General features: G+C 42.8%; 1 protein-coding gene across 6 annotated transcripts in view; it reads left to right on the top strand.

Moving 5' to 3' along the window:
• LNX2 (ligand of numb-protein X 2) overlaps positions 1 to 8839 on the top strand; it is a 190304-nt gene extending 181465 nt beyond the window's left edge. For all 6 annotated transcript variants that reach the window (XM_033947935.1, XM_033947930.1, XM_033947931.1 and 3 more), the window contains 2 exons: positions 3336 to 3506; positions 8350 to 8839. In XM_033947935.1, the coding sequence (XP_033803826.1) occupies positions 3336 to 3471 (136 nt within the window). In that variant the 3' untranslated portion in view covers positions 3472 to 3506; positions 8350 to 8839. The remainder of the gene's footprint in view (positions 1 to 3335; positions 3507 to 8349) is intronic.
• Positions 8840 to 15020: the final 6181 nt, after the last annotated feature.

The raw sequence follows: 15020 nt of genomic DNA, 5'->3' as shown, positions 1-15020 counted from the left end.
GTCAAATTTCAGTGCATAATAACAAACTTTTATTAATAATGACAGGGGTTGCAATTCAGCATATTACTAATAATTGGAAAAATTATACTAATATTAATTATTCTTTTTGGTGGAATTCACTTTGTCATATTTATAAAATGGAAAGAGCAATTGCTTTGCAGAAAGGTAACTATAATAATTTTAAGAAGATCTGGGGGCCATTAGAAAGTTATTGTAATGAGTGAAAATCATTTTCCTTTGTTAGGTATATATATTTTATTGGGGGGGGTTTAGGGGAGAAATATTTGATCTATTTTAATGTTATGTTTCTACTTGAATTATGTTTATTTGTAGCAATTGAGGGTGAATGGGGTGGAAGGGGGTGGTAATTTTTATATTTTATGATTATTTGTGTAAGATTTTCAAGTGTTATATGTTTGTTATGTACTGGTATAATTTTGTACACTTGTTGATAGATTTAAAATAAATAAAGAATTTATTTAAAAAAAAAAAAAGATTAACAAAAGATGAAGATGTATCTGGCTATTACATCAAGCTAGATTGACTTAAATTGTTGTAGTTTATCAAAGTTTATCTTAAGTTGGTAGTTTATCAAAGTCTGCAAAGTCTCTAAATACCTAACTGATTGTCTGTCGTACCATATTGCGCTTCCCAAGTTGTGTTCTCTTGACAACTGGGATTTGAAGATCCTGACTAGAAAGGACTTAAGATTGCTAACATCAAGGGTGGAAGTGTTCTCCTGTGTTGGTCCAGAGGAATGGAACAGGCTTCCACAATATATACGGCAACAGGAATATGGAGACATTTAAGACTGCTGAAACGCCATTTGTCTTGCAAAATAAAATACAGTTGAAGAATGGGTGACTGGCATTTGAGGCTGTGAGGAAGATTGTTGTGAATATTGATTTTGATCGCTGTTAGTTGTTTTATGTTTTTATGTGTTCCTTTAGATTGTATTTTTGTATGGTATTATGTTTGTAATGATATATATTATGTTTGTTAATTTGTACTTCGCTTTGTATAAGGCGAATAATAAACACAACACAATACCACGCCCTGACAACCAGTACAGCAGACTGCTTCCATGCCGATGCCATTTCTGATACTGGTATCGTCTCTCCAGTATCAGAAGAGAGATTTGCGTATAATGGAGGTGACAGGCATGCAAATCTGCCCCATGCATATTCATTAGAGATATCCTGAAAACCCAAGTGGCTGGTGGTCCCTGCTTGAAAAGGCTTACCGTATTTTCACACATATAACGCGCGTGTTATACACGATTTTACAAACCGAGTATAACCATGCGTGTTATATGTGTGAGCGCGTTATACAATTTTCTTTTTTCTCATTGCAATCCAGCATCCCCCCTGCGAACCATCATCCTCCCCCCCGCTCGCGTCACCCCTGAGAATCTCGGAGAGAGCGAGACCAGAAGGCTTTGAGCATGCGCAAATGCTCAAAGCCCAGACCAGCCCAGCACAGGGAAGAGGGAGGATCTCCCTCGCACCGCCCAGCCCAGCCCAGGCGAGGGAGGATCTTCGGGCACTGGCACGTCATGTGCATTGGTGCTGGTGCCGGTGCCCAATCGGGTAAGCGATGTCTTTGCGGTGCTGGGGGGGATGTAGGATCGCGGGGGAGGGGGGGTGACACGAGCGGGGGGGAGGATGCTGGTTCGCAGGCCAGAAAAGGGAGTAAGCGGGGGTGGCGGGAAGAGGTTATAGCAGCATGCGCGGTATACGCGTGTGCGTGCTATATAGATTTTTTTTTTTACAGCAATGCTTTGTTCCCGCGCACTATACGCTTATGCGTGTTATACACGTATGCGCGTTATATGCGTGAAAATACGGTACAATCCAAACAGGCAAGACAGACAAAAAGGAATTCATGGATACAGTTAAGGGGAATGGTTAATCAGCGGGCTGGGTTGGAGGGTAAAGGAGTAAGTAGGGTTAAGGATTGAAAGCTATATCAAAAGGTGGGTTTTCAGTCTGCTTTTAAACAAGGGAAGGGAAGGGGCTTGATGGAGAAACTCGGGTAATTTATTCCAGGCATAGGGGGCAGCTAGATGAAAGGAGCAAAGTCTGGAATTGGCAGTAGAGGAAAAGGGTAATGCTAAGAGTGACTTAACTGAGGAACGGAGTTCTCTGGGAGGTGTATAAGGAAAGAGAAACGAGGAGAGATATTGAGGGGTAGCAGAATGAGCTTGTAGGTCAGCAATAAGATTTTGAACTGTATGCAATGGCAGATAAAGAGCCAGTGAAGAGACTTAAGAGGGGTGACATGAGCGTAGCAAGGTTGGTAGAAGATGAGTCGTGCAGCAGAGTTTTGCACAGATTGCAAGAGGGAGAGGTGACACTGTGGGATACCAGTTAGGAGTAGATTGCAGTAATCTAAGCATGAAGTTACGAGAGCTTAGACAAGGGTCCGGGTAGTGTGCTCAGAGAGGAAGGGGCGAATTTTGGTGATATTGAAGAGATAGAAGCAACAGGTCTTAGCAGCTTGTTGGATATGCATAGAAAATGAGAGGTCAGAATCAAAGACCACTCCAAAGTTGCGAGCAGAGGAAACTGAAACAATGACAATATTATTTATCGAGATGGAGAAAGGAGGAGGAGGAGCAGAGGGTTTAGGAGGAAAGAGGAGCAGCTCAGTCTTGGACATATTTAGTTTCAAATGACGGAAGGACATCCAGGCAGCAATGTCAGCCAAACAGAGCATTCTGTGGTCAGCCCATACTACCTGATCAACATTTGGCTTCAAGACCACTATCCTCTCATTCTCTATAGGTGTGAAAATCAGATCAAGCACAAGCCCAGCATCATGAGTAGTCATATCAACAATCTACTCCAAATTAACTGATTTTAAAGTGTGAATAAACAGTTCTTTCTTGCCTGCAATAAATCAGTTGGCAAAAGTAGAATATTAAAACCGCTCATTAAAATAAATTTTGGAAAATCAATCTGCAAATTTCATAAAACTCCAGTAATACTGAGCAATCTCTTACAATCTCTTACATTTCAGTTGTGCCCCTGCTTCACCCAAACCACCTGCAGGACTACCTTCATGTGGCAAATGTTTTAAGTAAATGTGGTTGTTTCCATGTGTGTACTTGCATGCACAAATACAGTTGTATAGAAACTTCTTTTCTACATAGAAAACAGACTTTATGCATGGAAAAACCTTTATAGTCCATCCATTAAATTGCTGTGAAATTTTTTTTAACATAAGAGTATTTATACAATAAAGTAATATATGCACATCTTTGCTCTAGGTCCAAGTATCTCCAGCATGAAATTTTCTATTGCAAACAGGTGCCTTCTGTTTCTCTGTGTTAGGTGTGGTGACATGATTATTGCTGTAAATGGACTTTCAACTGTGGGTATGAGCCATTCGGCACTTGTTCCTATGCTAAAGGAACAAAGGAGCAAAGTAACCCTTACTGTGATCTCCTGGCCCGGAAGCCTTGTATAGACTTATAAAAACATTTTGGTTCAAGCAACATCTCTGTAAGTATCATGTGGCTTCCATTTGTTTGCTGATAAGGAAAGCCAGAATACTGCCACATTTTATTTGCATTAATTATTGTTTTTTTGAGGGGGGGGTTTTACAGTTTGCACCATGTTTTTACATTCCTTTTTTTAAATTATTAATGGTAAGCAATTATGGGAATTAGATTTCTCTAAAGCATGTTTTACTCTTTTTAAGTTGTATCAATATTTTATTGAACCATCATAATAGGTAAATATGGTACAACTGAACTCTGAGGACTTTCATAGAGATCGGACTCCACAAGTGACCCTTGAGGGGAGGAATGCTGGCCTAGTGCCTAACCCTCAGTAAGCCTGGTTCTAAGAGAGAGGCTTAGCATTTAAAGACAGTTTATACAGCAACCTGTGAACTACATATATAATTTGCATTTCGTTACTTGCTAAGACTCAAAAACTAAATAAAGCATACAAATTATCTTCAGGCTTTTTATACCAGTCTAACATACCCAGTACCTTAATAGGATTTAATTAAGCAGCTCGATAATATGCAGACAGTAGTCCAGCAGCAAGAGGGGAACTATCCAGTAGAGTATCACATGTATGATTATCTCCACATTGGCAAGAAATTATATGTGTGTGCTTGCTGGAAAGAGCTCCTGGCTCTTGGAGAATGAATCCGTTCCCTTGAGGCTAGAGTTGCAGACTTGGATTGGAGGAGCTGAGGGAGACAGAGAGGTACATAGAGGAGACCTACAGGAATGACGTAGACAAGTACCACTTCAGTCTGGCAGCACCTGTGCTACCTTAGAGGAGGGAGAAATCCTAAAAAGAGAATATCACCCTGGTGATGCAGGAAATAATCCTGTAGCCAGGACCTGCCAACCAAGAGATGTAGATGCAATATTCTCTTGCACTGAGGATCTAATTTAAGGGGCTTCAGCCCAGAAGGGAGGAGTTAGGACAGCCGTTGTAGTGGGAGATTCAATCTAGAGAATGACACGGTGAAAAAATTGGTCCCCGTCACCGCCCCGTCCCCGTCTCACCATCCTCTGCACCGCCCCGTCACCGCCATTCCCTTCACCGCCCCGTCACCGCCACTGCCACCCCATTCACCGCCCCGTCACCGCCACTGCAACCCCATTCACCGCCCCGTCACCGTCACCGCTGCATACATAAAAGCCTCAAACGGGTACGATTTTATATACTTTTCTTTATTTACGTATAAAGGAAACATTCTTTAAAACTTTAAAACTTAGTTAAATATTAGTTAATAACTATACAAAAACAAAACACGCAGAGAAAAAATTAATTAATATAAATTCTCAAAACTGACACATTTTGATCACTAAATTTAAAATAGTTATTTTTCATACAGTTTTTCAATCACTAATCTTCCACCACCCCTGGGGCTAGCAATGCAAAAACAAACACGACATGTACTTTAAATGCTTACAATGTTAGCCTACATGGTAAGTAGACGCGGCCGCTGTACCTAATCGCGGCAAAGATCTCCCTGCCGTGATTAGCATAGTGACCGCGGCTACGGCTGCAAGTCTCCCCTCCTCCCAGCGATCACGGCAGGAGGGCACCCAACCCCTCCTGTAGACCCCCCCCAACGGCCCTCCCGACAATCGCAGCAGAAGGGTACCCAACCCCTCCTGCCGGTCCTCCCAATGGCCTCCCCTAAGATCGCCGGCAGGAGGGTACCCAACCCCTCCTGCTGGCCCCTCCCCCCCCCAACGAACCCTCCCACCCCGGAACCCCCTTAGTCTTACTTTCCAAGTTGGACCGGACGGCTCCTCACACGTATGGCCAGCAGGCTTGCCTCCGTCCAAATGAGGCGGGCCCGCCCCTACCCTGCCCAACCCACAGGATCCTAGGGCCTGATTGGTCTAGGCACCTAAAGCCACTCCCGCTATAGGAGGGGCCTTAGGTGCTTGGGCCAATCAGGCCCTAGGATCCTGTGGGTTAGGCAGGGGAGGGGAGGGGCGGGCCCGCCTCATTTGGACGGAGGCAGGCCTGCTGGCCAGACGAGCGAGGAGCTGTCCGGTCCAACTTGGAAAGTAAGACTAAGGGTGGTGTTTCGGGATGGCGGGGTTTGTTGGGGGAGGGTCCGGCAGGAGGGGTTGGGCACCCTCCTATTGGCGATATAGGGGGCCGTTGGGGTGCCGACAGGAGGGGTTGGGCACCCTCCTACCAGTGATCATAGGGGGGCTGTTGGGGAGCTGGCAGGAGGGGTTGGATATCCTCCTGCTGCGATCGTCGGGGGGGCTGTTGGGGTAGGCAGGAGGGGATGGGTACCCTCCTGCCGCGATCGTTGGGGAGGGCTGGTTCTGTCGGCATGAAGGGCTGAGGGCAATCGTCGGGGGGGGCGGGTTCTATTGGCAGGAAGGGTTGATCTGACAAATGAGGAGCACGGTGAAACACAGGTAAATAGCGGTTCCTAGAAGGGGGGACATTGGCCTGCGGGGACAAATCTATTCACCATTTTTGCGGGCGGTGAAAGGATTTGTCCCCGCGTCTGCGGCGATTTGCTAATGAGGTCACCATAACCCGCAGCCAAACCGCAGCCACGCAGCGGTTCGCTGCGGGGATCGCTCCCCGTGTCATTCTCTAATTCAATCATTAGGCATGTAGATAGCTGGGTGGCTGGTGGGCATGAGGATCGCCTGGTCACTTCCATGCCTGGTGCGAAGGTAGCGGACATCATGCCCCACTTAGATAAGATATTAGATAATGCTGGGGAGGAGTCAGATGTCTTGGTACATGTCATTACTAATGACATAGGATAATATGGAAGGTAGGTTCTGGAAGCCAAATTTAGACTGTTAGGTAGAAAGCTGAAATCCAGATCCTCCAGAGTAGTATTTTTAGAAATGCTTCCCATTCCACGTGCAGGACCCAAGAGGCAGGCTCAATGCATGATTGAGACAATGGTGCAGGATTTGAGAGATTTAGATTTGTTAGAACTAGGCTACCTTCTGGGAAAAGGGGATCTTATTCTGAAAAGGATGGACTCCACCTTAACAGGGGTGGAACCAGGCCGCAGGTGCTAACGTTTAAAAAGGAGATAGAATAGCTTTTAAATTAAGATTGGGAGGGAGCCGGCAGTCGCCCGGGAGCAGATGGTTCAGTGTGGAATATCCTTAAAGGATACTGTTGAATCTGAACATTTAGGGAGTCCCAATAGAGATGAAATGATGAAAGAAAGCCAGGAGAATTTAAGAGGAAAGCAGAGTAAAAGACTCAAATTTTCCCTGTCGTCTTAGCAGCCTTTAGTTACAAGGAAAAAGCACAATTTAAAGTGTCTATACAAATGCTAGAAGCCAAAAAAATAAAATAGGAGAGTAAGAGTATACTGTATAGCACTAAATGATGAGGTAGATGTAATAGTCATCTCAGATACCTGGTCGAAGGAGGATAATCAATGAGACACTGTATTACATGGGTACAAATTATATCGCGAGGATAGAGTAGATCAAATTGGAGGGGGGGTTGCGCTATATGTTAAAGAGGGAATTGAATCAAATAAAATAAATATGCTGCATGACACAGATAGCAGTGTGGAATCCATGTGGATAGAAATTCCATGTGTGAATGGAAGGAATATAAAGGTAGGGTTATACTACAGTCCCCCGGGACAGAATGAGCAGTCAGATGAAGAAATGTTTTCAGAGATTAGGAAAGCTGGAGAATTGGACAACAATATAATAATGGATGATTTCAACTACCCTAACATTGACTGGATAAATATTACATCAGTGAGTGCTAGGGAGGTAAAATTCCTAGACATCATAAATGACTGCTTGGAGCAACTGGTCCAGGAACTGACAAAAGGGGGAGCTATTTTAGATTTGGTCCTTAGTGGAATGCAGGACATAGTACAGGAAGTAACTATGTTGGGTCCGCTGGGAAACAGTGATCATAACATGATCAAATTTGAGCTGATAACTGGAGTGACGTTGCTAAAGAAATTTACTGTAGCGGCATTTAATTTTTGCAAGGGCGATTATGATAAAATGAGGAAAATGGTTAAAAAGAAGCTAAAGGTCAGAAGTATAAACCAGACATGGATGATGATTAAAAATACCATCATGGAAACCCAGACGTATTCCACGTATTAAAAACTCAGATGTATTCCATGTATCAAAGAAAAAACGAGTGTCGGCATAGTTAAAATGTGAAGTGAAAGAGGCTATTACAGCCAAGAAAACATCTTTTAAAGTGGTGTGCCATGACACAGTGGTGTGCCCCGAAGAGATTCCAGGTGTGCCACAAAGATTCTAGAATTGTACTTTATTTTAAAAATTCCTTTCATAAGTATATACTAGAACAGATGACATGTATTTCACATACGCAAGAGTCTGTCAATATTATGAGCATCTATGAGTGTAAGGATGCAGCTGCCTAGACAAGCATCATTCTTTAACATCCTTAAAAACTAACAGCAAGTAAAAAAAAAAAGAGTGATGAGCTTAGAAACAATAATTTCACCTAATTATCAAATTAATTTGCGTGTGAATTTGGGATCTGTGCCTAACTTGGTCAAAATTTACAGAATCTAGCAGATAGTCTTATAGCATGTTAATTTTTATACTATTATTTTTGCTTTGAATTTTTGTTCTACATTATTCATTCTTGTTTTATTATTATAGTTTGTTTTAAATTGGAATCTTAATAACATGGAATTTTAGATCAAGAGAAAATAAATTATTTTAAATTCATTTTTTCTTGTTCTTTACCACAATGCTGGTTGTCAGTATGACAACCATCATCTGTCTATATTGAATTAAGAAATGTGAATTTCCATGTTTTGATTTATTTATTGTTCTTTTATCCTTTCTCTCCCCTGTTTCCTTAGAAAAGAAGCCTTGCTGATTCAAGTCCACCTGTAGGAAAAGCCCTGGAAAGGAAGACTCTTTTGATATTGATCCCTGGAGTGCTGCTTATTTGTAAACAAGGGCCCTTCTGCAATTAGTAATCACCCTGTCCCAGATTTGAATGTTTGTCCTATTGCCAAGATTTTGGCATGATCATTTTCCGATGTGCCCAAAAGCATTGAGAAGAAGTTCCAGAGGAGATTGAAATATCACTTTCCGTACTAGCCAAGTAAACCTTTCCTTTATGCAACTACATTTTAATGTGCCAGGTTTACTTTGCAATAAAAAAAAAAATGTTTGTATACAAGCATCAAACTCCTACTGTAACTTTCTGTAAGTTAAAAAGAAGCAATACGTGGGTGGAAAGTAATTTTCTGAGACTTCTGTTTTTGTTTGGTGACTGTAAAATGATTTTCTAATCTGTAATTATTTTCTTCTTGATTTGAATAAATTAGGACTTGATTCTTTTAATCTTCTTTTGTTTACTGTTTTCAGAAGAAATGTCCATCTTGTGGAGAAAGTAGTTTCTTGTGGTCTTTAATGTGTTCTTGATAAAATATTTTTTGTATTCTGTTTCTAAACTTAATAAAACCAAATAAAGTAAGGAGTATATAATAAGAATCCTGTATGAACCACAAAGACCAAACAAAAATATGGGCTCCTTTTACTAAGCCACATTAGGGCTTTAACACACAGAATAGCTAGCGCTGAATTGCCCCGCGCGTTAGACCTTAACACCAGCATTGATCTGGCATTAGTTCTAGAAGCGTAGCGCGCGGTATAGCGCATGGTAATTTCTTGGGTGCGCTAAAAACGCTAGCAAATCTTAGTAAAAGGAGCCCTATAATAACATACAGGAAATATCTCAAGTGGAAAAACTGATGTAAATTTAATATATATATATGTGTAAAAGTGCTCAGTTTCGCCACAAAGGCTTCTTCAGCAACACGTGCACAAATAAAACAAAATATAAATATGTAAAAAAAGATTAAAAGCCTCTTCTATCAAACTGCACTAGCAGTTTTTAGCACAGAGAACCGCGCAGAATGGCCCACGCTACTCCCAACGCTCATAGGAACTCTATGAGCATTGGGAGCAGCGCGGCTTACCGCACTACAAACTGCTAGCACAGTTTGATAGAAGAGGCCCTAAGTGCAGAGATTCAATGGATTTAACTCATGATGATCATATGCAGATGAGTGGGTGTCAATTGTTTTAATGATTTCACTGTGATTTCCCAGATTTTTGTGACAGGACTCATAATAGCTACTGGAGCCAATTCTTCAGGGTGGCTCAGGTGTATGTTGATGTTACATCTCTTGTTATTTAAACGAACGCTGCGGTTTTGCACAGTTGATTATCTATACATCGGCATTTGCTGCTCCATTGAATTGAGCTCTCAGTTATTAACATGTAGATTATTTTGCATATATGAGGATCCAGCTTTTACTACCCTTTGGTGAATGCTGTACTATGTCCATAATAGCGTTTTTTGAAGTATGTTGATTGATAGATGTAAATGGTGTTTGGTTGCAAGATCGTGTTTGTGTGATGAGTTAGTCTTTTTTTACATATTCATATTTTTGGTTTAGTTGTGCTTGCACTTTGCTACTCCTCCTGAAGAAGCCTTTGTAGCAAAACTTAGGTCTGGGTAGAGGAGAACTGATGAAATTGTGGATTTTAAATGGGTGGAAAACAGTAATTTTCACTAGATGTTAACTTTGGGAAACATATCCTGCAGAACCACTTTTGGGTTTTTTTAGTTCAATCTTTGTTAAGTTTTAACATCTTACAGAAAATACAACACAAATAATATAAACATGTGTAAACATACATTAGAAATTCTTAATGAGAAACATATCATTATCTACCTATCCCTCCCTCCCTTCCTAACCCAAACCCCCACCCAACCCCCACCCTACCCACCATATGTCTGGCAGGTCAATCATTCTATTACACACATTGTTTTACAAACCCTCTAAAGGACTCCAAACATCCTTAAATGCTGCCATATTCCCTGATCTTTCAGCTAGGTTAGCTTCATATTTATAGAAAAGGCACACAGTTTCCCACCAAAAGTGAAAATTTAACAATGTGAAATATTTCCAGTTTTTAACTATTTACTGTAGTGCCACTCCAGATAATATTAGGAACAATTTTTTTTTATTTGCTGACATTAAGGTTGTTGAAGTAGCACATGCTCCACATATTACCGTACCATAAGAAAGAAGTATACAAGTTTCCAGTATATTTTGTATCTTGTTCCACACTGCCTGCCAGAATGTTTGAACCAGTGGGCAATAAAATAAAAGATGATCAAGTGTACTCACTTCTTTCTTGCAGCTCCAACACGCATTAGGTTTGTTAGCATCCAACTTCTGCAACTTAACCGGGGTCCATAATGTTCTATGAAGCACAAAGTAAAGAGTTTGTCTTAATGATGCCAAAGCCGTACATCTTATCCTTGAGTCCATATTTTCTTCCAGCTTTCAGGTGAAACAGACCATTGTAATTCTCTGGCCTAAATAGACTGAAGACCAGAAAGCGTTTTTTTATGTAGATATGTGCATACCAGCTCGATGCTTTGAATTTTTATAATTTTGCCATAGTAATTCTAGGTGTCTTTCCCAACCATATAAATTTGGTAAGTAATCTATTAATCTGTTTGTAACAGCCCTCCCCAAAAAATATTGGTAACATATTCATGTAATATTGTATTACTGGGTCCAACATCATCTTTACTGTCTGAACCCTGCCCCACCAGGAAAGATATCAGGGACTCCATTTCTCACATAATCCTTGTATTTTTGAAAGAAGACACTTCTCATTTGCAGACATGGTATCTCCCACATTTTTTAGGAGCATTATTCCGAGGTATTTAATACCATTAGGTTTCCAAAGAAATGGATATGGGTCTGGTAATGATTTTATACAATGTACATTTAAAGACAATACTTCAGACTTACTCCAGTTGATCTTATACCCTGAGAAGGATTTAAAGGTGTCAATCAACTGCAGTAAGGCTGGTACAGATGTTCCTGGCTCTGTAAGGTATAATAAAATATCATCAGCATATGCTGAGATCTTATACATGTCATTTTTATATGATATTTCCTTAATATTATCTGATTTTTCAGTGACCAGAAGAAGAGGCTCTAATACTAGATCAAATAACAATGGGGATAGCGGGCATTCCTGTCTGACCCCTCGGTAGAGATGGAACTTTTCAGTAAGAACATTGTTTATACATATTCTAGTACTAGGGTGGCTTTATAGTGTTTTGATCATATGTATAAATATTGTGCCTATACCAAATCACTGCATTACATTGTACATAAAGGACCATTCCACCCTGTCAAATGCCTTCTCTGCACAGACACAGAGAAGGCCATGAATTCTATTGTCTCGGTCAAAGACATGAGTTGTAATGCCAAGCGGGTGGTATTAGAGGAATGTCTGCCCGATACAAAGCCCATTTGGTGCATGCCTATTAGGTTAAACTTTTGCCAAGCGAAGTGCCAGAACTTTGGCCAAAAGTTTACCATCTAAGTTTAATAATGAGATGGGTCTATAGATGGCCACTAACATCGGATCTTTCCCTAGTTTAGGGAGAACCACCATAAGTGCCTCAGCCATTGTCCCTGCAGCATATCCTGCAGATATAACTGATTGGTACAGATGTAATTCTGACAACAAACTGTCCTGAAAAGATTTGAAAAATTCAGCTGTAAACCCATCGCTATCTGGTGACTTCCCATTCTGCATGGTTCCCAATGCAGTCCTAAATTCCATTAATGTTATGGGAGCTTCCAAAAATTGTGCTTGTTCTGACAATTTTGGTCCCTCTAACCTATCCAAAAAAAACTTTCCTCTTGTGTGGGGTCATACTCTGTAGAATATAACTTTTGATAGAATTGTGAAAATTGGTTCATAATATCTTTTTGATTAACCAGTATTGTGTCTTTATTATCTTTAATAAATGATATCCTTTCCCTGTTTCTTTTTGTTTTGAGGTGATTTGCCAGTATTTTTCCTGCTTTATTGGCACCTGCGTAGTGTACAGCATTATTTATAAAGAGGTCTTTATGTGCCCTATGACTTAGACCAGAGTTGTATTTGAATTTCAATCCCATAAGCCTCATTACTAACCTTGTGTCCCACCTTGCGACCAGCTGCGCTTCCAGATTAGTCATTTCTTTTTCCAAAACCTTCAATTCAGCAGCACTTTTGATCTTTTACTTGGATATTTGATCCTCATCAGCTGGGATCTGCTCTTCTAATAATAGATAAGTGCCGCTTCTTTAGCATCTCTCTAGACCGGTACAGTTCACTGATGGGTAATAGCTCACCATGACCAGCAGGTGGAGACTGAGACAAAACTTTTGACTGTAATACAGCTCTCTGCTTCCCTCTATATAACCAGTCTTTGCTCAGTCTCCAGTAGGTGTGGTAAGCTGTGCCAGTCTTCCCTTGGTTAGTGTAGGGCTGTTGGACTTTGTGTAGTGCTCCTTGTCCCTGTCTGGTGCCAGACTAAGCTTGGGAAGACCTTTTCAGTGGTCCGTCTGACCTTGGGGTGTCACACTCTAGTCAAGTGTTGAGTCCCTCCCCCCCCTTTCCTCCACCTCTCCTATATTTTGTAGAAGTATCTCAGCTGTAAGCCTTGCCACCGATACCGGCAAGGCATATGGCTTAGAAAGTCAGTGAAGTCTGTTCTGGAAAAAAAAATCCTGAGGCAGTGCCGGTCTGAAGAGAGCCCTCTATTCAGAGTTCTTGTAATTTTATTCTTAACTGGCACCTTTTCTTTTAGCTAGGTCGTGTATTGCACAATGAGCACTTTTAAAGGGAAAAAGTGCTTGTGCTTCAGACACAAGGTAGCTTCAGCCAGCCTGTGCTTGCAGTGTGTAGGCCGCCTCGAAGGGGAATCCTCATCGGCTTTGGGTGCTGGCATACAGGGATCCCCTTCGCAAGTGCTTCGCATGCCGACACCTGACAGCGGGGAAGCCTGGGCTTCCACCGCCCATGCAGGGATTTCCTCAGCCGCCGATGGTTAGGGAAATAAGGTTTCCCTTACCACCGAAGCTGCTGGAAACTCCCTTACCGCTGCTGCCGGCTTGTCTGCTTAAGCGGCTGCTTAAGTTTCTCAGCCGCTACAGGCCTCAGGGGCATGTTTTTTTGGCAGGCTTTGCTCCGCTTTTGGCAGTAAGCGCCTCCATTTTGCTACAGCCTCAGGTGACCTTCACCCTGTATTGGAGAGACAGGGGCGGGTTTCTGCTGGGTCCTCTGCTTTAGCAGGGAGTCCCATTGGGCCACCAGGGGGAGGTTCCCCTGATTTTGTTTTCACCTTGTGCAGGGCTTATCTTCAGGCGGCTGGGGTCCTGCTTCCACCCCAGGGGTCTTGTGGGGAAGTTCCCTCTGTGTCCACTCTGGTTCAGCCCCCTTCAGTGCCGGTGTCGTCCCTATCTCCTCTTCTCTCGTCCAAGCAGCCGAGGGTCTCTTGGGACAATGATTTTGGGTATGAGGAGCAGTTTTCTCTAGAGGAGGACCTGGACCCTTTGGGAGACCTCCAGGATTCTCTCAGGGACGGCAGCTGCTGGCGATGGTTTTTTGGGTCCATCAGCTGGTGGTTTTTTGGGTCCATCAGTCCTTTCGGTGAGTCCATTGGGGGGATGTGATTCCTCCACCGATGCCCCCGCCACCTGTACTGCCCAATGACTCCTTGCTGGCGCCTCCCTTGGTTCGGGTGGGCACTCAGTTGCGAGATTTTTACCTTGGGTGTACCGAGATCACAACGGATCAGTGGGTCCTGGAGGTGATTCGGGACGGTTATGCTCTGGAGTTTTCCCACTCCTTGCCAGATCACTTTCTCACTTCTCCTTGTCAGGTGGCATTGAAGAAGCGGGCCTTTCGCCAGACACTTCAAAGATTGCTAGATCTCAAAGCAGTAGTGCTAGTGCCTCCGCCGAAGTGTGGCACTGGCCGGTACTCCATTTACTTTGTGATGACCAAGAAAGAGGGGACTTTTCAGCCCATTTTGTGTATGAAGGGGGTTAACAGGGCTCTCTTGAGTTCCGCTTTTTTGCATGGAGACCCTGAGATCTGTCATTCTGGCTGTTCAGCCAAGAGAATTTCTGACCTCTCTCGATCTGACGGAGGCCTGCTTACATGTTCCAATTCGCGCCTCCCATCAGCGGTTCCTTTACTTTGCGATCTTGGGACGGCACTATCAGTTTTGTGCTCTTCCTTTTGGTCTGGCCACGGTTCCGCAGACGTTCACCAAGTTTATGGAGGTAGTGGCAGCGGCCTTACACAAGGAGGACATTCTGGTTAACCCCTATGTTGGCGACTGGTTGCTTCAAGCAAAGTCTTTTCAGGAGAGCTCCCAAGTTATGGCTCAGGTTGTGGAGTTCTGCTATCGCTGGGATGGGTAGTCAACCTGTCCAAGAGCAAGTTGGCTCCGTTTCAGCACCTGGAGTACCTTAAGGTTCTTTTCGACACAAGCTTGGGGAAGGTTTTCCTGCCAGAGGCTCAAGTGGTCAAGTTGCAGTTGCAGATTCACCTTCTGATGGCTTTCCGGTGTCCTCTGGCGCAGGTTTTTCTCCAGGTCTTGGGGTCGATGGCGGCTTCCCTGGACATGGTTCGGTGGGCCCGGGCT

This window comes from Geotrypetes seraphini, chromosome 6, assembly GCF_902459505.1.
Source record: "Geotrypetes seraphini chromosome 6, aGeoSer1.1, whole genome shotgun sequence".
Classification (NCBI taxonomy): Eukaryota; Metazoa; Chordata; class Amphibia; order Gymnophiona; family Dermophiidae; genus Geotrypetes; species Geotrypetes seraphini.
The sequence above is the reverse complement of the archived record's forward strand: the minus strand, read 5'-3'. Positions and strand labels throughout refer to the sequence as shown.